This window comes from Tachypleus tridentatus, chromosome 10 (genome assembly GCF_004210375.1).
Source record: "Tachypleus tridentatus isolate NWPU-2018 chromosome 10, ASM421037v1, whole genome shotgun sequence".
In the NCBI taxonomy this organism is placed as follows: Eukaryota; Metazoa; Arthropoda; class Merostomata; order Xiphosura; family Limulidae; genus Tachypleus; species Tachypleus tridentatus.
In genome coordinates this window covers 191,989,128-192,012,986 of record NC_134834.1, presented here as the reverse complement: position 1 = coordinate 192,012,986, position 23,859 = coordinate 191,989,128, and the positions used below count along the sequence as shown (strand labels likewise).

The window sequence follows — 23,859 nt, the reverse complement described above, 5'->3', positions numbered from 1 at the left end:
AATGTGGGTCCCATATCTTTAGTCACCTCCAAAACCTAAAATACATTTTATAATCCACACATTGTAGTTTGTACCCTATGATAATTTTTAATAAATATGCAGCATATTTTATTTCATATGAATGTCCTTTGGTATATGGTTATACATATATACACACACATAAAACACTGTATAACAAAGATTTTTTGCTAAATACTTTACATGAAAGAGATGAAGACTTACAATACAAACTTATAGAGTAAAAAGAAATTTATCTGGTAAACTTTTAAAAGGTTTCCATGAATAAATATATTTAACTGGAACAGTTGACTTCATATAAAATAATGCTGCACAAAAATTCCTTTCTACATAAAATGGTGAAGGTATCTCATTGACCTTGAACTTGTGACTTATTTCAAATCTCTAACTGTATTACAGGAGATATATTAGTAAATACCTGAAAAACGCTTTTAGTTTGTTAATAAAATACACCTTACTACACATCACAATACAATGTTGAAAATTTTAAGACTTAAGGTCTATTGGTTAATTTTATGTTCATAATTAGATTAGTAAAATATTTTATAGCTGTAGAAGTGACACACATTCTTTTCATCTTTTATCAAATCAAGTTCAAGTGCAGTTTATTTCAAGAACTTGAAATTAAAAAAAAATTCATCCATTTGAGTATGGAAACTTTGTTATTCATAAATAAAAAAAACAACAACAATCTTTTCATTAACAGTTTTAATGTAATAGACCAGAAAAAAAAATTTAAATAGACATTTTATAGTAGTGTTTATTGTATGTGGAATAGCATCTGGATTGTAAAAGTTACTTCAAATTCCATGAAAATAAAGAACACAATTGCTAATATTAAGAAATATTTTAGACCTAAAGGAAAGCTCTAAGTATGTGCCAATTATTAAGTGTGTAAAATATATATTTATTTATTGTGAATATTAACTGAAATAACTCACTATTTATGTAAATAACTCTATCAGTAACAAAAGCATGTTGTTCTGAAGAAACTATAAATAGAAATAAAATAGAAGGATGGATCAAGGCTTAAGTTTGAAAAATTAGACCATATATGTATGTGTGTAAGGTTTTAATACATTTGATTAAGGGAAACAAACAGGTATACAACATAAACAAAATACTTGAAGTTACAAATTAATGATAAGAAAATTATTCAATCTGTGAGTCATAATAAATTATAGAGCTTTATTACTCTTAACAAATCTCAAGAAAAGCACACTTTGAACAAATAAACACAGACAAACAGACAGACACAGTAGTTGCTGTGTAAAACTCACCGCTCTCCCGTGCCACAAGTCCCACACACTATACAAGGTTAGCAATGAAATAAGAGAGATGGTGACTAGTTAGTGGAGAATGCAGCTAAAATAAACCTTTCTCATTGGTTCGAGACCATAATAAAAGATCATGTAAATATCACTGTGCTGTTTCAGAAGTGATATAGAAAATGAATTACAGGAAAAAAATTACTTCAATAACTCTTCATTAACTTTTATCAATTAAAATACCTTTTTGAAGGTATACAAAACTGTGAGTTAGGGTTAACATATACATAAAAGTATAAGTTATGATAAGACATCAGACTATGCCAGGTGTTCTAAACTATTTTTAGAGTCAATAATTTTCCATATATATATCTATGTACATATAATTATTACATCTTAATGTATGTTAAGCATACTATATAATCTAAAATTAACTAATTAATAATCAAAGTAATTTTAGGTGATTGATTCCTTTTTCAAAAATGGATGGAAAATCTAAAGAACTGAGAACTCAAAAATGTATCTCAGTGAGATTGACCATCACATTATAGCACTCCCACAGCTGAAAGGGTTTGCATGTTTGGTGTGATGGGGATTTGAACCTTTGACCCTCAGATTATGAGTCAAGTGCCTTAACCATCTGGCCATGCCAGGCCTATAAACTAGGGCTTGTTGTCAAATTCTTGATGATGAGAAAACCGCTTGAAATAAAAATGTATCTCAGAACAACTGGTATGGGTATTAACACTTATTGATAAGGATAGAACAACGTTTTGACCTTCCTAGGTCATTTTCAGGTTGTATACTGGAAGTTCATATTGTAGCTTCAGTAATTATCACTCATAATATAACAAAAATATATCGTCAACTCAAATTCTACCTGCTATTATCTCATCAAAACATCCAAACTGCAATGTTTTGTAGTTGTCAATAGAGGGCCTAACAAACTTTAGGTCAAAACATTGTTCTATCCTTATCAATAAAAGTGTTAATACCCATACCAACCATTCTGAGATACAGTTGTATTTCAAATGGGTTTCTTGTCATCAAGAACTAAGCACTCAATTCAGAGGATCATTGGTTACCCAGAATTATTCGTAAGTGTACTTTTAAATTGTCATTCCATTTTAAACAGTTTAAATCTAATTTTGTTCTTCAATACTCAATGTTCACCAGTCACCATAATACAAACACCCACAGATCAGTGCACTAGCTCAGTAAAACATTCAATTTTGGATTCAGATTAAATGTGGATTAAAAACAAACCTAAAAAGAAAGTAAAGAAACAAAACTACAAAGAATTTGTGTATGCATTAAAAACATATAATATTTTTTAAGGTTGATACACAGATTTACTATTAATATGACTACACATCTAGCAACCTGAATAACAAAACTGAAAAGTCCAAGTCAACAGTGTTGCAAACACTTTATGACTGTGGGATGCAAACTTCAGAATTTAAAAAAATGGAAGTACAAATTTTACCAAATGAAAGACAATTTAAAAATGGTTCAAAATGTTTAGTCACAAATCACAGACTTTTATTTTAAAAAAACGACTGTAGCAGGCATTTCATAAATCTGAAAACAGTAATCACAAACTTTTACATCTAGAAATTGGGATGCAAACAAACCAGATCCGATAACCACCTTCCACAATCCTATATCTATGCTGAATTATGTTTGTATTTTTTGTTTTTCTTTTGAGGATTTACTTCGTTAAGACATTAACATCAATCTTAAAACTGAGTATACATAGTTATTTAGATGTACTAGACAACTATAAGTCACTTCTTAACTGGCACCCAACTGTTTACAGTGTCACATGAGCCAATAATTACAGCAGTGTTCTATTAACAAGTCGTCCCATTCGTTGTCCACCATAGTTTATCAAAATCCGTTTTAACTGTTTCACCTTACTTGTGGTTTTTTTTCACTTTAACCTAAAGCAACTGACGAATTCATGAAATATAACAAGCCTGTATGTTAATTCATTCAGGTTTTTTTAATAAATAAATACATAGGTTGAAAAAGTCTGAAAAACATAGACTGCAACACAGAAAATTACAGCAAACTTTTGTTTGTTAAATGATTTTACAACTGATTCAATATACCAAAAATCACATAATTAGGTGAGATTTAAAACTTGTTTCTTGATTATTGATGAAATAGTACTGAAAACCCATTTGATATAATTATTGTTGTGAGCTCAATAACAAACAATTTACAATATATAGAAAAAAGGAGACCAAAGTTTGCTTTTATTGAATCATTTCTGCATTCGATAAAAAACGCGTCCTTTCTACACAGTAAAACTTGAACCTCAATCATGGTTGGATTGTCAAAATCTAACCACCAAAAAATAAAAGGGTCATTCCATGTCAAATCATCCAGGGACCTGCGGGTGACCCCCACAGAATGCCTTGAAAAAATTCACATGTGCTCATCTACCCATATAATGAAAAACTGCCAAAGATTAGATCAATATCTCTAATAGTTTCTGATTTACAGCCCTGTAATATTTAATTTTTTATTTTTGGCAAAATCATTTTTGGGCAACTTTGGCTGCTTAAAGCTGCAAGAGTAATGGTGGTAGAAGGCTGAAATTTGCTACACTGACTGAATTAATCCCATAGAATTCAAAAATGGTCTCAAACCAAGTTTATCTCTCTTAGGATTTGCATAGTGAGGCAGTAAAATCACCTGAAAACCCAAAATCGTAAAAAACATTGGTTTGTGTAATATGCCATAGCTCTAAGACTTAATATGATACAAAGCTGAATTTTGTTTTCAAATATCCTATAACATATGAGTTGATAAATCAGCAATTGTTGTAATTAAAAGTCTGTTAGATCTCCTGTAAAAATATTTAGTTGCATGCAACTTTTTACGATTCAGGTAAAAATAGCCCTACTTCAGGCCACAGTTTGACCATGTCACCAGTTATTCAGCCTTTTCAGATTTCTACCATATATTCTTACATCTCTAAATATGATCTACACGAAAAATCAGGATGGTGTTCAACCTACTTTTTGAGTTATAAATTTTTAAAGTATCCTCTGACCATACGTTTTTTATTTAAAAAAAATTCAGTTCAGGTGTCTTACTGTGTGCAAATATATCCATACAAATTTGAAAAATACCTGTCAGAACTTTATGAATCCCACAGAAATATTCTAACCAGCCTTTCACAATGTTAAATAATGAAATTGTAAAAATTTTGGGCTTTCAGGTGATTTTACTGCCTCACTATGCAAATCCTAAGAGAGATAAATTTGGTCAGTGTAGCAAATTTCAGCCTTCTACCGCCATTACTCTTGCAGCTTTAAGCAGCCAAAGTTGCCCAAAAATGAATTTGCCAAAAATAAAAAATTAAATATTACAGGGCTGTAAATCAGAAACTATTAGAGATATTGATCTAATCTTTGGCAATTTGTCATTATCTGGGTAGATGAGCATGTGAATTTTGTAAAGGCATTCTGAAGGTGTCACCTGGAAAATTTTCCAGAATCTGGATGATTTGACATGGAATGACCCAAAAGACCTTCAGAAAATGTAAGATAAAGGTAAAGGAAAGACAATACAATGATAAATAATAATCTAATGCAAAATTTGTTGTTAAAAAATGGTTTTTCACTTAGTAAACCAAATTTTACAGTGTTCTGTAAGTTCTGAAGCAAAAACTCTGCATGTGATACAACACATAAATGAGACGCTGAACCAAACCATTCAGTGGAAGTTTAAGGTTTGTTTCATGACATGAATAGTTTAACAAACATTAGTACCATTAAAACCAGCATCTAATTCTTATGGACAGTTTAGCAAACATTAGTATCATTAAAACCAGCATCTAATTCTTATGGATAGTTTAACAAACATTAGTATCATTAAAACCAGCATCTAATTCTTATGGACAATTTAGCAAACATTAGTATCATTAAAACCATCATCAAATTATTATGGATAGTTTAAAAAACATTAGTATCATTAAAACCAGCATCAAATTATTATGGAAAGTTTAACAAACATTAGTATCATTAAAACCAGCATCTACTTCTTATGGACAGTTTAACAAACATTAGTATCATTAAAACCAGCATCTAATTCTTATGGATAATCTAATGAATGCATTAGTATAACTCACTTATTTTTGGATTGTCTCATGAACTGCTGAATTTTTCTTGCAGCCTGATGCTGTCTTCTCTGGGAGTAGGTGCGTCTTCATACATTGAAAAGAATAATTTTTTAAACCATAAAAATAATTAAAAACAGAAAAATATTAACTTTATGTCATTCATTATATCTCACTGATAATTCAGACTATGATTTAACACAATTCATAATTACAGGTACAAGAAAAAAAACTGAAGTTAAAAATAATAAAACAGAGGTCAAGTAGAGTCAAAATTTCAGTAGAGGATTCAAGGTGGCATTTCTATATTTTAAGTCTGAAAAATTATTTAATTTCATGATTAATAAATATAAATAACTTGTTCATTTTAAAATCAAATACCTGCTAAAAGTACTAAGGATTTTCCATTACTATGATACATGTATACAAATGAACTATATATATCAGTGATGTCAGCTTCTGGTCAGTTACCTCTTTCTTTCTTTGTGAACATGACGATGACCGAAGAAGGTCAAAACGTTGTTTGCTCTTCTACATAAAATATTTTCTCAACCCAAATGAGCCGTTTTTACATATATAGAACTATATATATGTTATTTTAGAGGTCTACACAGGCTTAGCAACGTTTCTGAATGTTTGTGAATTCTTCATTAATGCCAAACTACAGAGGTTAAGTCTATATTACTGACAACACGACAAGAACATAACATTAGGCTACAGTGGTCAATATACTTTTGAACATAAGTATGAAAAACTTTTGTTAATTACAACAAGACTATTAAGAACTGGTTTAAATAAACCAGGTAACCTTGAAAAGTTTTTGTTCTAATATTAAAGTTCACCCCACACAAATATTTATATACAAAACAGTAATGGTAATAAAGATTGCTGAATATACAATATGGCTCGTATATTTTTCATCTAATTTCAAGAGTAGTGTTAAAAACTTGTACCCTGTCTCTAACAACTAATATTATTAAACTATTGAACAGCTATATTGGTTGATGGCAGAGCTGTAAAAAACATACAATCCTAGAGGCCTACACATATGTTTGCAACTAAAAATGAAGAAATCAAGAATGAATCAAACTGTGTTATATTTACATTGTATATAACTACAGGGTCTACACATAAATTAAGGGTTAGCTAGGCTGCTGGCTGTAAACACATTATTTAATAATGCAACTAAAAAAGAACGAGAGACTGTGGAGAAAATTGCGTAAACTTTATATCATATATTCCACTGATTCTCAAACATTTTATTTATAGACATTCAGAATGTTTTGTTTTTCTGTATCTTTGCAAACAATGTGATCTATACACTATACTGCCTGTGCACATTGAGATTACTAATGTATGCTATTACATATAAACATATATTTAGGCCTAATAATGGCAGGAACCAGTAACCTACGTTTTATAGTATACACCTCATCAAGTTTGTATTGTACTCCCCAACTGATAAAACCTCTTTTCTTTCAGATGAAGCTCGAGATTGACAAAGTTACCAATAAAAGACGATCTACAAAAACCTGAAATTATGATGCCTGATTATAAAAACCCTTATAGGATAAGTTAGTATGGGTTATAATATTATTATATACATCAAAATGTGCTAGTCAATTATCACATATAGTTAATTCTGTGGTGCAGAATGTATTTAATCTTCTCGTGTTACAATTAAAAACATACTTAAAGACTGATGTTGGAGTTCCTTCTCGGCTGCAACTAGGCCTTCTACTGTCTCCATCTCCTATTGTTCTATAGAAAGACTGAAGACTAGGACTAGAAGTCCCTTGAAGACCACTAGAGCTGGCATTAGAACCTGCTAAGATTCCTCCTCCTTGACTCTTTTTGAATCTCTTGTGTTCGCAGTAGCTACGGTACTGGTTCTGTATCACCTGAGCTGCTCTAGTCATCTCTTTGTAATAAAGGTACTACAAACAAACAAAAATTATGAATAATTCTGTAATGGAAGCAGTACATATAAGTTGCTTGGAATACCATTGATACCCTATCTCTTCAATTTGCTGCCAAAAAATGTACTGGAAGAATTAGGTTAGAGTCTGTTGAACACAAAATAAAATCTGTTATAAAAGAAAGGACCACCTTTTCTATAAACTGTCAATTGAGACAACAGTATCAAAACATAAATGTCAGTATGACAAGCATTGTAATTTGTTTAACTTGCAGTGAAAACAACAAAAATATCGACATCGTTCATGTTTTCAGTCTTCAAACACCTCATCTATAGATTGGCAATAAGCTAAGAAAAAAAGTACTGCATGTATATATAATACTAAACAAGTCTTTTAGCATTTTACTTCATTTTGATACTATTTGTTTCTTTGGAGATACAGAATACATCCACAGTTTCTTTAACTACTATTATGGTAAAAGTACTTCACCACAGTTGCATGTTTATCATATATTCAATTAAGTGGTTCATGGCTAACACTTAAGTTTCTTCATTGTCAGTTTTGGTAGAAATTCAGTGTACAGATTTGAAAAGGTTTTCTTGACAATCAGGTTTATTAAATATTTAAATATGGAGATTAACAGCCACTGATAATTAATAGTTTCTCTTTACACTGACTTCAGACAATTGAAAGAGAATTTCATTTCTCTGAGAAATGTTGTTGTTTACATAGGTAAATGATTAGTGCTACCATTTTGTGCAGAAGTGTGTGTATAAGAACACAAGATGGCAAGATGATTTTCAAACTGATAAAACATTTATTGTGATAAAAGCCATTGTTATCTGTGCAATGAAAAAACAAATATGACCTTATTTCAAAACAATATTCAAGCTAAGTTTGTGTCTTTTTGTTTGCATCTTTCACTCACTATAGTAGTAGCCTATAAAAATATGGAATGAGCATGCTCATGTTTAATGTCCACGATGTCAAATTTTAGTGTCAATGAAAAATCTGAAATGCATTTTTTTTTCTCACAAAACCCCCCCCAAAATAACGGAACAGATTTTTGGTACGATGTAAGTGGAAATAATGAAAGAAAAAATTATGTCTTTTATAGAAATGTGTTGTTGTTTTGAATTGAGCACAAAGCTACACAATGGGCTATTTGTGCTCTGCCCACCACGGGTATCAAAATCTGGATTTTAGCATTGTAAGTCCCCAGACATATTGCTGAGCCACTGGGGGGCATAGAAATGTGTGCTACTACTCTGGTGTCAGAATAAAAGTCCATCAAATACTTCAGTGTAAAATATCAATAAAAAGAAAAACAATTCTGATTGTCATTCATGAGCAAGAAAACAGAAGCAAACAAAGTGACAATGAGACTCCATAGGAAACCAAAGATTTCATTTATCCAGAAGCACTGCAGTGTTTTGGGTTCATTTATTTTCTTCAATATTTATGATCTTAAGCCTTTTATCTAAGAGAAGTATGACCATCTGACATGTACTGTTATATGAAAAGCAAAAATTTTATCCTTTCTGTTTAAACATTGGTCCTCTGTTCAGGTAGCAGTCACATAATGCTGATTAGTAACTGTTCCAGTTTGCGATGTACACAGATTCATCCTTTCACTGCATGCAAGAAACTTCTCACTATCTTACCTGTTTGTACCTTCGATAATAACTCTGAATTAGAATAGCTGCAGCTTTTTCTTTTTCCTGCTCTTCCTGACGTTTGCGACCTTTGTAGGAGCGATAAGCTTTCTGTATAATCTTGGCTGCTTCATAAAGTTCTCTTTGCTCATGGTCTATGGAGAAAACTTAAATTATTCACAGGTTAAAAAAAACAGTACAATTTACAGCCACTGGGTGTGCTTAAAAAGCAAAGAAAAAGAAAGAGAGCACCATGTGGAGAGAAAATGAACTTTAGAGAAAAGGAAACATGTGAAACTTAAAAAAAACACCAACACCAAATTTCAAGAAGTGAAAGATGAACAAAGCAAGTGGAGTAAATAAAAGTAATAAACTGTTATATTTAAAATAACAAATATGAAATGAAACTGGAACAACAAATTCCACTTACCTGAAAGTGTTAGGTTAGAAAAATCTCTCTCCATAATTTTACCAGAGGCTTGGAAAAATTCACAAAAGTCTGCAGTGGTGGGTGGTGGTGAGCAGGACTCCAAAGTGAAGCTTGCTGGACTTTGAAGAGATGAAGAAGTGGGACTTAAGGAAGAGTTTGGGGTACCAGCCTCACAGTATCTGTAAGATGGAAAAATGTTAAACAGTTAAGTCCTATACAAGTATCTTTTGGAAACCTAAGTCACAAGATGCATTGACAGCTTTACAAATGCATCATATTTAATTTTCTACATTATTACTTTTTAATTATAAAACAGTCCAATTAGTTGCCATGGGTCCTAGTAATTCAAAATAATGACATTTGCTTGAAATAGAAAGTTGACCAAAAAATGTCTTTTATTTATTTTTCATCGTTAAAAAAACTTTTAATAACAAAACAAAATGTATAGTAAAAAATTTGTCTCCAATTTTAACTATGGTTTCAGGAATACAACTGTTAATCTAATAAGCACTCAGACAGCACTTGTACTATCATTACAAGTTTACAAGGTTAGTAAAAAAATTGCCCAAATAATTTCTCTAGTTAAACGAACAAACTGTTAAAACACACCTTTGACTACTTCCCTTACCTGTACTGGTGGTCACTGAACTCAAAGTTAAATAATTTCTCTAGTTAAACGAACAGACTGTTAAAACACACCTTTGGCTACTTCCCTTACCTGTACTGGTGGTCACTGAACTCAAAGTTAAACTCTTCACTCAACAGGGGAGGTGGAGGTTCATCCACAGGGCACAGTTCCACCGAGGACTTATCTTGATTGCAGTGGTTTTCAGAGATTCCACTATCTTCCTGTGTTAAACTTCCTTCACTTTCCATCTCCATAAAGTCTGCGAGCACACCAGTGTTTGAAGAAGCCTTAATACGGTCAGGCATAGCAGCAATGATTTTCTCTGCCAGACTTAAAACTTGATTGTCTGCATCGCCCATGTTCAGGTCACAATTAGTGTAGGTTTGCGGGTGGTTGGAAATGTTGCTGCCAGCTGTAATGAAACACAACAGCCTAGACAATTACAAGAGTGTTTATAAACAAACGAGACTGATATTTATGAAAAACCTTAAATAAAGTGAGCAACAAAATTTTAAAAGTGAAAATATTTTCAGTATTAATTTTAAAAAATGTATTTTTACTGTTCTAACTACAAACACACTAAGCTTGATAAAGACTAAACTTTTGATCATAAATGATAGATACACTTCTACCGAGCTGAAAATTAAAAGTAGAGGAAATAAAAATCATTAAATATTTTTGGCAAACGTACCTACATTAAGAAATATTACCTTCTAATGAAAAAATCATTAGCATATTATACTGAATTTTTTCTGGTCTGAAGCCTATCTAAATTTGTAGAGGTTATTCATTTAGCTTATCTTTATTCATAATCAAGTTTTAACGAATATTGTGAAGACTTAATATGCGAGATTTAATTACATTTTGCCACTATGGACTCTTGAATATAACAGAAACATTACAGAACAAGATTACTTATGAAGGTAGTGTAGGTTTAAAATTAATCAATAAAAGTAGAGTGCAAAAGATTTTTTTTCCTATTAGTCAGTAAAAAGCATGTGTATCTTGTCCTTCAGACATAATGATTTCTAGAAATCTGTAAAATTTTGTATTTAGTAAAAACTAATACATCACGAATTTTTTTTTATGAAATTAAGATAGGTCTACAAACATCTGAAATACAGCATTGAGTTTTATCATCATTGGTGAGCTAGTTCTTTCAACCTGGAGTCTTCACTGGTAAAATGAATAATTTTAATGGACTATGAAGGACCTTAACATGAGTAACAAAGCCCTCTGCTGGCATTAGTATTCTAAATATAAATGGCAGAGTATGAAACAGATGAGTTAGATGGCTAGGCCAGAGATCCTTAAGATTAAAACATAGCCATTCCTAATTCAAAAGTGTTGATCAGAGGGATAACAACTGGTCAACAGTATCCACTGCTTACCCTGTTATTTTTTAACTGAAATAGCAAATTGACTTTTATGGTTATAATGCCCTCACAGCTGATAGAATAGAGCATATTCAGTGGGATCTCAAAACTTTGATCCTTCTACAACCTGGAATATTGACTTATAGACCATAAATAGCCAGTAATCCATCAGAACAAAGAAAAACATGTTTGCTTAATAAAATTTAAATAACAAAAAGACAAATATTCCAAATATTCAATATCAGCATAGAACTTTATGTGAAGAAAAACTGATTACTGATACACACCCTTTGTTACAGCTATCACATTCCGACTGTCGTGTTCTTCATCAGAAACACCAACAACATCTATGTAAGGACTCTTATTATTGGACAATGTCTCACCTGAAACACAACAGAACTGCATGAGTAACATTCATCTACTTTAACATGATGAGCAGAGAGGCAGTTGTACAAACATTTTACCCATAAAATAAAAACTTTGTCATTATCAAAACAGAATGTGATATAAATCTAGAGAGATTAACAATGCTGGAATAATATAAAATGAAAACAAAAGTGAATCTAAGAGTTTTAGCAAGAGCAAAATTAATATATGCAAACTAAATAAAATGAGAACAACAAGACAAACTGGTGAGAGTCCTTTAAATTTGTTGCTGAAGTTAAACTTTACCAGCAATGTATTGTAAACAGTTACAGCTGTGCAAGTACACCATCGATTCTAAAAGTTTTATGCTCAAAATAGAATATTTTTCTGTGTCTGCTCCTAGAACTTTTCCACTGCTTAAATGATGTGTTAGAATATTTCCCCTGCTCTAGTCGATCTGTTACAAAGAAACAAAAGTTCTTTTTATACTACTACTAATCATACGTAGTTCCTGGAATCCACATTGGCTTAGAGAGTGTCCATCCATCATTTAGTAAATACATTTAAAATTAATACAAATGACTTAAGAATTATGTTACTTCAAAGTTTCAAAATAAAAAGCAGACCATTCTATTTATAAACTGAAGGGTGTATATTGCTTTCTTTTTTACTTATATTTACTAAAACACTAAGTAAAATGTTCACTGGAAAACTTTTACAGATAAATTGAAGAAGAGAATGAATATTCTTAGTCACTGATAAATTAATCTTTTTTTTGTGTAAATAGGGTCTGACAAATTTGAATGAGAAATTCGTTCAAAGATGACTGATTATCTAATATGTTAATTTAAGGTTTTGGTACCTTAAAAGTACAAAGAATTTATTCAAGAACTTTAAGATGACAAAAAGCAATTTTTGTTTCAAAAATGACATTAACTTAATCTTTTTTTATTCAATGCATTAGCTTGGTTCTGTTACATTACCAGTATCCATGAGACCAGGTGACGGTATACCATCCTTTTCTCTAATGTTGGAAGTTTTCACAACTGCAGAACCCGTCAGGGGTAAGGATAGGCTTCGATCACTACGAGATAATAATGGAGTTTTGCACAAGTTCTTGGTGCTAAGAGGTTGTTTAGACAATTCTACAGACGTGGTGAGTCCCGGAAGAGAGAGACTGCTATCTACAGAAGACTGTTTAGTTAAAAGAATATGAGAGGCTGTTTGATTAGGGTTCTTTGAAGATGTGAGATTTGATAATGGATTTAGGACTTGTAACACTGATGATGAAAACTTTATCATGTCAGGGATAGAAGACATCCTATCGATGGTAGACTTGGAATGATTTTCAAAAGCACTACTATGCTTAGGGCTAAACCTGTTAAAAGCAAATGTTATAACAAAAATTTGTAAATAACTCTTTAAATAGGGTACAATATGAATATCCAAAAAAAATATTAAGGACATTAGGAGAAATGCAATAAAGGAAACTTTCTTTTGAAAAAACAACAATAACAAGATCTAGAAAACATGTTCAGATTGAGACGGATGTTAATGTGAAACATGTTCTTACCCTGAAACACCTTCCTGATACTGTTGAGCTTGTTCCAAATGTTCAATTTGCTCGGCTAATTCATGATGACCTTTGTGGTGAGCAATAGTTAAGGGGTCATTACCAATGCTGTCCTGGATCTTGACTGCAGGCCCATTCCATTGGTATAACAACAATGCCACCTCTTTGTGCCCACGGGCACAAGCCCACAACTGAGGAAATAAAAATGTGAAACTTTCAGGTCCTCTTAGTGTACAAAGTAGATTAAAAGTTAAAACAAACAAAACAGCCAGGATTACCTATTTTGTTTTCACTTGATGTATATCCTTTTTCATATAATTCTGAGAAACAAAATCTATCTGAATTGCATATCTGCAGCTTACAGTATGTTTTTTTCCTTTTTAAACTCTTTGTTGTTAACTTAAATGATGGAGTAACGAAAGACATTTAAGATCAATAAATTATTAACACTCCCAGTTCTTACTGTGGAAAACAAAATGATATAAGAATACTCATATATGTTTTTAGTAATTCTGCAGTGTATACACAATAAAGATGTGGGAAATACAGAGACATGGATAAACAGAAGTAGGATCTCATGAGTTGTGCTTACTGAGAAGAATACAATTTTAGATGTGGAGTTTTACATCTTTTGAGCTTTGATACACGATATGGATTTAAATATGCACATAAAGCACATTAAATGTCTTTCATTTTAATAAAAATATTTTAATAAAATAGTTGAAGTTATTAAGTATTTCTCTGGTGATCAATATTTATATCCATACTTACTAGTGGCGTACACTTGTTTTTGTCTCGACTCAGAGCATCTACTTCTGACTCTAGAATTAACGATGGGTTTTCAGCTCTCCAATGCAGCAAAGTACACACCAGTTTGCTATAACCAAGGGCTGCTGCTAAGTGAAGTAAAGTGAGATCAGAGCGAGAAGTGACTTGCAGGGGACTTGTGTCATTGCCAAGAGTCCATGTTCCAGCAAGTAGCCGTTGACATAAAACAACTAAGCGATCTTCAAAGCTTCTCTGTTTGTCACTGCACCCCTGGATGAAGAATAATAAATATAAAGTACATAAAGTCTTTGGTTTCTTTGACTTTTCACCCTATAAAATCTTTACAAAGGTTTAAATAAAAGAAAAAAATTGGAAAAGATGTCCAGGTGTGTTGGACCAACATATAATTCTAACAAGGTTTAAGTTGATCTGCTAAAAAATGAAGAAATGGCACTCGACTGTGTTTGGAAGAAGAAACAAAAGAAAATAGTATGTCTCTCTGCAAATATATAAAAATTATATAAGAGCCTGTGCACACATGATTCTCAATTAATATAAAGCAATGAAACAATATTTTATAAATTGTTACATATCTAACGATTTATGTTACCATAATTGAAATTAGGTACTTATGCAAGTTTAAATGTTTTAGTAAAATCACTCAACAGTTTCCAAATACACCCACCATTCACACTAATATTCCAAGTCTTCAAAACACCTCATTTAGTACAACAGATGATTTATGTGTAATACACTAATATTAATATTAATTTACTACCACAAGTAGTTCTGTCAGACTACTAATTTTTTAATTACTCAATCAGTACACTTTAATGAATGAAGTTTACTTTATAATGTACGTCTTACTTGCGTAAAAATTCCAGCTGGATAAACTACTGTCTCCTGAGGCTGAAATAACATTCTTGTCTCTAACATTTCCAATCGTTCCAACAAGGAAAACTTTAGTACTCGATCTACAGATTAAAACAAATGTAATGAAATAACAAACATAAAGGACTGACTTTCAAATTTTCATGAAGTAAACAAGCATAGTTCTTTTCCTTAAACTTTTATTCAAGATTTATATCCTAAAAAAAGCAACTCACTAGCATTATTGAAATAACCTAACAACTAAAAATTCACACTTAATATTTAACTGGCATTAATAAGATAACCAAACAAAGTTCACACTGAACTGACATTATCAAGACACACAGTTGTGCGTCATGCAGCTGAAACAACCTGCTGTGTGCTATTAACAGGAATGATAGTTTGGTGATTTTCCACCTTCTGCATCTCAGACTGTGGTAATCTAACAACCTGCTGCAAGACATGCTGTGTGCTATTAACAGGAATGATAGTTTGGTGATTTTCCACCTTCTGCATCTCAGACTGTGGTAATCTAACAACCTGCTGCAAGACATGCTGTGTGCTATTAACAGGAATGATAGTTTGGTGATTTTCCACCTTCTGCATCTCAGACTGTGGTAATCTAAACTATAAAATATTTTTGGGAGATTTTTTTCCACTAAACTGTTACTTCAGATACCAGATTTCAAGGTAATCCATTTAGAAATAACTGAAATATAACATCTCCAATTTTGAATGAGTTTCTTCCCCCTTTTTTGTTTTCTACTTTCACAAAAGCAGAGAAAATTTCATTGATATAACTTTTTTTTTAAATTTGATACACTGGTAGATCTTTTAAACCTACAAATTAGGAGTCACATTTTGTGTAAATATAAGCCACATGTGCATAATTATTCAATAAAATCAGTCACATTTCAAGTGATCGGCCCTAGAAAATGTTGCTGATGTTGAGCAGGAGGATTCAACAGGTTGCCCACCAAGACACCAGCCGATCGTCAAACCAGATTAGGGCCCTTATGAACGCAGAATGCAGCTCAAGAACAATAAGATGGCATCTACGAGAGAAAGGCTTTAAAAACCATAAACATCTTCAAAGGCCACGCCTCCTTCTACACCACGAAACAGCTCGGTTAAACTTTGCTGAGAAGCACTAAACACGGGATGTAGAAAAGTGGACGAAGGTTTCGTTCTCTGATGAGAAAAATTTAACCTAGATGGTCCAGATGGCTTCCAATGTTACTGGCACGATAAGGATATCCCATCAGAGACATTTTCTACATGACACAGTGGAGGAGGTTCCATCATGATCTGAGGTGCTTTCTCCTTCCATGGAACAATGGAGCTTCAGGTTATACAATGGTGTCAAACAGCAGCTGGCTACATTGGCATGTTTAAGAGAGCATCCTTATTGACTGAAGGCCCTTGCTTGTGTGGAAATGACTGGATCTTTCAGCAGGACAATGCTACAATCCACAATGCCTGCAGGACATTGTACAAAAGTGATTCTTTTGTACCAGTAGGTACTCTTATAGCACTGATAGGAATTTTAAGTAAATATTCAATCATCAGTTAGCTAGACCACATACTTTGTTTTAACAACCATTATCCCCCAAGCTGAATAATATATATATATATTCAAGTTGTGTATGATATGTTAAGAAATGAGCAACTGACAAAAAACTGTAGAATAAATATATTATTCAACAAAAAGTAGATATTTACACAGACACAAACACACACACATAATCATTCCCTTCAATACACTAAGCAAGGAACCACCAGTACAGACAGGAACAGTTATTCACTGTCACAAACAGACTGCCAACACAGATAACCATTATAAGTTGCAGCAATTTATTCATTATCAAAACAAATAAACTGTTCACACAGATAGGAGGAGAATTATAAACTGTCACTGATAAACTACTAACATAGATAGGACAATTTATTTGTTATGAACAAAATATCAATATAGACAGGAGAGAACTTAACCAATACAGGTAAGAAAAACTTGTTTGTTATGAACAATCTGTCAATATGAATAAGAGAAATTATACAATGTAATAGATAAATAACCAACACATTCATGATGTTATAAAAACACATAAGTTGAACAAGTCTTGACAGAAATGAAACTGTATAACCTAAATACTTTCAAAAGGTGGACCTTTTGAAAACTGGTAGTTTTCCCCTGAAGAAATAACAACAAACACAGAGAGAAGAGACTGAGAAGAGAAGAGAACAAACTGTCAATATGGATAAAAGAAGGCTTGCACAACGTTACAGATAAATAATGAACATAGATAGTAGAGATTTGTTTATTATCAACAATCTGTCAATACAGATAGGAGATTTGTATAAATAAAAGTGTTAATACCCATACCAGCCATTCTGAGATACATTTTTTATTTCAAGTGGGTTTCTCGTCATCAAGAGATAGGAGATTTGTTTGTCACAAACAAACTGTCAACATACATACAAGATATTTACTATCAGAAATAAATTAACAACATAGATACAGAAAAGTAATTCACTATTACAAAATGATAAACTGCCAACCAGTTTCTTTAGTTTTGAATTTTAAGTGAAGCTACAAGAGGGCTATCTGAGCTAGCCGTCCCTAATTTAGCAGTGTAAGACTAGAGGGTAGGCAGCTAGTCATCGCCATCCACCGCCAACTCTTGGGCTACTCTTTTACCAACGAATAGTGTGATTGACCATTACATTATAACATCTCTAAGGCTGAAAGGGTTAGCATGTTTGGTGTGATGGGATTCAAACCCTTGACCCTCAAGTTATGAGTCTAGTGCTTTAACCACCTGGCCATGCCAGGTCCCTGTCAACCAAAGAAGAGAGACAAAGAAAATTCTTCCATTATGCACATATCAAGTATTGTATCCAATTACAAAAGTACAAGCAGATATATTCACTAGTGCAAAGACTTTGTAGAGATGATGTCATAAATATTTCAAAAGAAATTTTTGTGATAACAAGCTTCCCTTTAATACAAATAGTTTTAAAAAGCTGTGACACTATTACAACTGAAATATTACGTTAAAAGTAACGGAAAATAAGTACTTGCCATCCACACAAAACCAGTCCTGTTCATTGGCATCAGAGATCATATTTCTCTTTCGGTATTCAAATGACACAGAGTTTGAAACTACAAACCCCTGACAGGACACTTGCAAAGTCACTAGGCCAGTCTCATGAGCTGTAAAAGCATACCATGGTCATTTTAACAAATAATACAATTAAGTACGACATATCAATTTTTTACACTTTACAGACTAAATGTCTTACAACTATGAGATTAACTGAAGTAATCACAACTAAAACAGTATTTGCTTACACCAATCTTTAAATTTTCTCTACAGAGTATTCAAACTGAACAGTTTGAAAAAGTTAAAACTTATCTGTAATGAGGATGGGTTTAGCCAGATGTTATGTAATGAATAATAAATAGAAAGTTCAAACCAAAATTCAAATAAAGGGTACATACATAAAAAGAGAAACCAGTATTAAAAAATATGCAAGACAGAACAAGATAAAACCAAAGTATATGAAGCACACCCAAAGAGAGTTACAAGATTAACAGTTGTGTCATTTCACATGAAAATATTGTATTACATTTAATTTTATTTGTCAAACTTTCAATGCTTTACGTTTTTTATGTATAGCTTTGAAAAACTACCAAGTATTTTACACTGGAGATGTTTTTCATGTCACACAAACTTGTATTTGAGAGAATCTGATTGATACACATGCAGATGATTTCACAAAACATGCAAGAATAGAACTCTTTCAAATATTCTATAATTACTGAATTTCAATAAAGAAGAATTGGTAAAGTCAGTGACCAAAGGTCAATATAAGAATAAATATTCAAATAGGAACTTGCTGAAATTAAAAAAAAAATATTTTTTACATCAACTTTGGATGAATAGGGCTAGAAAAACAAATGGCTGAAGTTTACATTTTGTTTGAAGTTGGCATAGTTGTTTACTTTAGATGTTTTACCCCTCCAGCTATAAGATACTTAACACTCTTACGGTTTTATTTTAAAATGTTTTGATTTTTGTGCAGTATTATAATGCTATTTCAGAAAAAACAAAATTCACAAAAATGCTAGAATTTCCTCATCACTGACTATAATACTAGATCCAAGCTTCAAATGTTGGACATGAAGTTTTAGTTCACTCAGTATATAAACAATTTAAATACCTATTTTAATATACAAACACTTTAATATTATTAGAACTCAGACTGAAATTTATTTTTTAATATATTTAAATTTTTACATTTATTTAAATTTAATTTTTTTATTAAAGTTTTCATCCAAAAACTCTAATGATCCTTAACAATTCACTTACAATGTAAATCTGTTTATAATATTTAAAGAAGGAAAGTTTCAAGAACCAACAGTATATAATGTTAGCTCCTTCAAGCATAGAAATTATGAACTACTATTGGCAGTTATTGGCTTAAAAGTTTGGTTCTTAAGTTATGGAAATAACTATTTCAAAACTTGACCTTAAAATTCCCTAATGACTAAGCTTTTGATCATAAATTGTAAAGTAATTTTAATAATGGCATTAAGAACAAATTAAACTATTTTGAAAACAGTTAAGTGGAGAATACCTTGAACAACATACACATACAAAATTCTCTCATAATTTCTTAGAACTTGACAGCTTTTTTTTTATTATTATTTATCCATGACTGTATTTTGTTGAAGTATTTCATGTGGTTGATAAACCTTGAAAAAAATTCTAACTTTACCTGGACAAAAACACCGTAGAACACCATTCTGCACCAATGTCGTTGGGACACTGACACCATCAAATATGGCTGAGTACACAGAAGTTGTTGAATCCCACGGACCTGTAATTAACACCTTCACTCCACCCTTTCAAAAGAAATAATGAAGTGAATTTTTTAAAAGTCATTAGTTTTTTTTTTAATTTTACATCAGTAGGAAAATTGAAGTGTTTTTAAGCCTAGTGAATGTTGGATCCTATAATGTAACTATTATTTAAAAAAAATTCTATTTTAAAATCCCCACTAAATGATAAAAATACCTGAAGCTGACTTGAGAGATGAAAAATTAAAAGCAAAGTTGAATAGTTTGTATACAGTTCTGAACAAGCAATTATTAGTACAATGACTGCTTCGCATTTAATAGTTCTCTCATCCTATCAAAATACAAAAAAGAAAATTGAACAGAGAGGATTTTTTTTTTTTTTAAATGTCTTGACATACCTCCCAAACAACATATTAAAAATCCTCCCTTGCCTCCATGTGCTAAATATGAATACAAAGCCATATTAAAAATCCTCTCTGGCCTCTATGTGCTAAATATGAATACGAAGCCACGCATCTCCCCTACATCATAACAAGCAGGAAATCAGGGTCAGTTAACATGGTACATAAAAGGCAATAATAGCTCCAAAACTATAATTTACATATATATAAAAGCTCATAAAAATTATGGGAAACCACTGTTGAATGATTAACTAAAATTACATAATTTAATTAAAATTTGGCTGTACCTCCAAAATGCACCTACTCTGTGCTTATTTTATCAATCTTAAAGTAATTCTTTAAACACTATATTCTTAGTAAAACTATGTATAAAATACTCTACACTTATTTTCTCAATCTTAAAGTAATTCTTTAAACACTATATTCTCAGTAAAAACTATGTATAAAATATTCTACACTTATTTTCTCAATCTTAAAGTAATTCTTTAAACACTATATTCTCAGTAAAAACTATGTATAAAATACTCTACGCTTATTTTCTCAATCTTAAAGTAATTCTTTAAACACTATATTCTTAGTAAAACTATGTATAAAATACTCTACACTTATTTTCTCAATCTTAAAGTAATTCTTTAAACACTATATTCTCAGTAAAAACTATGTATAAAATACTCTACGCTTATTTTCTCAATCTTAAAGTAATTTTTTAAACACCATATTCTTAGTAAAAACTATGTATAAAATACTCTACGCTTATTTTCTCAATCTTAAAGTAATTCTTTAAACACCATATTCTTAGTAAAAACTATGTGTAAAGTGAAATGCTGTCATAAAAAATAGCACTCTTAAGCCTTTTTAGTGCATTCCAGGTCAGGAAGAAGAAAACACAATGCAGACATTCTGACACAAATTTTCAGCTTTATGACTACAAAGGATAAAAACTATTTGGTTGTAATAGACATTTATTTTTCTTTTTGTTTTAAAGCCAACAAGACATCATATTGTTAAAATATCAAACAAGCATTTATTCACCATTTAACTTTTTTTTTAAACACTGACTCTATAATGGTAGTAACAGTAGGCCTATTTGTAGTCTAATACAAAGATGTAACTTTAGGCTTAGCTGAAACACTACTTGGTAAATTTTATTTTACTTTTCACTACAACTCAGTATCATAAAGCTTCCAATTTAAGCTATTTTACTATTATATCACTGAAGTTATAAAAGAAAAATAGTAAGATCAAACCTCTCAAACAAGTCAACACGAATACTGAGCATTTGACACACACATCATAGCTGGCCTGAGAAAACTCAGGTGATAGTTTGTTGCTAAGTGACAATGTATATTGTGGGCATTCCCAATCAAGGAGTTTGAAAGTGTTCTCTTCAGAGCGACAAAAAGAATAAGTCATTTATAATCAGCAATACATAACTGCAAAGCTAATATATTTGTCTTTTGACTGATGTAAAAAGATTTCAGAAATAAACCTTTTAAAACAGGATTTTGGCCAGATGAGGCAAGAATGAGGTAACCTGAACAATACCGAAAAGACCTGTTTTGTTTATCATATGTAGATATATGCTAGGACACTACTGCAAACATACTTTTTATGAACAAAAACTGAAACAAATCAACATATTTGTAAAACTGTATTGCATAACTACATATGAAAATTACAGTCCAGACAAATCATTATGTCTGGTAACAAATACTTTTATCTTGAAGTGTTTTTTTTTATAATAATTTAGTTATCATCCATTTCTGAAGGCACAGAATTTTCACTGCTGGTTTGCATGTATTGCAATATTTAAAAGCTACTCTCTTGCAACAGTAATTTAAAGTTTTAATTAAATCCTGTCTTGCATATGCACCATATAATTTTCATGAGAGTTTCTGGAACAGGTGGTTTGTTACTTGTTAGAGGCATCAGTTTACCATTTGTAAAGCTTCCATCTCCATTCACAAGGATCAACATGATCATCCTTTCACTCTTGTATCTGTAAGCAGTATCTCAGACCATGGTACTTTAGCATCAGACACTGGTGGTTAGTACTCTCGGATCCATAAAGCTAGAACTCTTTGCAGATTTCACTGTAAATTTAGTGACATTATATTATTCAAACTTTCTTTCTTGTTACTCTTGTATATTAACTTGTCTATTACCTCCTGTTTGGTTACTTCACTTATTGAATACTGAATTCTTCATTTTTTACCCTCTCCCCAACAGGGGGGGGGGCATGGGTGTTGCAATCAGGTCCGTGTGTGTGTGCATCTGTATTTATATTAACCTATATCAAAAATTAATATACACAAATATTTTACACAAAATGAGAAATCAGTATTGGGCACATCTGTATCTGGGTCACATTGAAGCAATTACTTTTATACATATGGTAAGATATGGCATTTTTGAGGTTTTAGATTAATAATTGTAAAATGTGATCAGATTTGTACCAGATTTCGTAAGCATAGTATGATCTCAGGCCAAGAATGATCATAAAAGGACTTTGAAGTCTTTCAAGGTAAAATTATCAAATATAAACACATACAATCACGATAAGTAGTGGGAGGTTGAGGGTATGAGATCTCTGATTGCTCATTTCATATTGTTATCAATACAACACCCATCCCAAATCTATAAGTCACTGATGTGGTGTCACAGACTAGTCCTGCATGTAAAAACAGAATGTGAATACAAATATTGTCCCTGAACTTTTGTTTTGCCTCCAGAATGTTCAAAACAACAGGATTCTTTGATTTTGTACTTCATTTCAAATAAATACAGAGAAAATCTTTCTGCATACATTGGCAGAATAATACAAGTAAGTCAACACTATCTCCCACCAGAACTGTTTTATTTGTAGCTACAAAATATACAGCTGTTTTCATAATAAAGACATCAGCATCACCAGCTGCATGCAATATTCTTATACCAGCCACTTGAAGATTCTCACTTATCAGATTAATATATTTTTTTTTGTTTTTTGGTTTAAAAAAAACGTTTCTTGTTGCCTTTCATAATCATTGTCTCAGTGAGTTTGACTTTAATGCAGGCATACTCACCAGTGAACTGTAAATGAGTATTGTCTTTGGTGTATGGTATATCATTATATCCATCAAATTCCACTGTAGCTTTGCCATACCATACTTTGACTGGATAAATTCAATGTACATATTACAAAGTTATGCACAGTTGCAGTATCTTGGCCATGTGAGCCATTCCATAAACATTCCTCTATCTATCATGCATTTGATTTCTTCACCTGAAACACTGTTATTGGAATACACTTTAGGTTTTATCAATGCTGCAATGGAATGTTTATCAGCTTCTCTTAACAGCTCTACAGATACAGTTAATGCAGTACAAAGCTCATAGGAGAAAACAGATGTCAGTTCATCTTCTGAAATGGAACTCCTGGTAACCGTAATCAAGCTCTGAAATAATACATCTTCTTCTACACTTGTGTCTCTACAACAGGCAGTTGCCATCCATTCTACAAAGTTTCATCATGAATACTCTGCCTAAACAATCTGTCAAAGAATTATTTACCATAGTCAAAACCCAGAATAAAAAAAAAAACCATCTGAT

The 23,859-nt window shown here is 31.6% G+C and overlaps 1 protein-coding gene across 15 annotated transcripts in view; it reads right to left on the bottom strand.

The window, feature by feature from the left end:
• The window catches only part of LOC143227850 (calmodulin-binding transcription activator 2-like), a 184,771-nt gene that overhangs the window by 13,155 nt on the left and 147,757 nt on the right, over positions 1 to 23,859 (bottom strand). For 13 of the 15 annotated variants that reach the window (XR_013015107.1, XM_076459179.1, XM_076459185.1 and 10 more), the window contains 12 exons: positions 19,786 to 19,912; positions 18,086 to 18,217; positions 15,001 to 15,107; positions 14,137 to 14,403; positions 13,366 to 13,556; positions 12,776 to 13,170; positions 11,714 to 11,809; positions 10,141 to 10,462; positions 9,423 to 9,601; positions 9,002 to 9,147; positions 7,111 to 7,355; positions 5,431 to 5,505 (listed from right to left, as the gene is read on the bottom strand). Coding sequence is in view for 14 of the 15 variants with exons in the window: in XM_076459179.1 (XP_076315294.1) it covers positions 5,431 to 5,505; positions 7,111 to 7,355; positions 9,002 to 9,147; positions 9,423 to 9,601; positions 10,141 to 10,462; positions 11,714 to 11,809; positions 12,776 to 13,170; positions 13,366 to 13,556; positions 14,137 to 14,403; positions 15,001 to 15,107; positions 18,086 to 18,217; positions 19,786 to 19,912 (2,282 nt within the window). In the remaining variant the exon portion in view is untranslated. Of the gene's footprint in view, positions 1 to 959; positions 1,011 to 1,298; positions 1,327 to 5,430; positions 5,506 to 7,110; positions 7,356 to 9,001; positions 9,148 to 9,422; positions 9,602 to 10,140; positions 10,463 to 11,713; positions 11,810 to 12,775; positions 13,171 to 13,365; positions 13,557 to 14,136; positions 14,404 to 15,000; positions 15,108 to 18,085; positions 18,218 to 19,785; positions 19,913 to 23,859 lie in introns of all 15 variants that reach the window. The other 2 variants (XM_076459175.1, XM_076459176.1) reach the window with 2 other exon arrangements.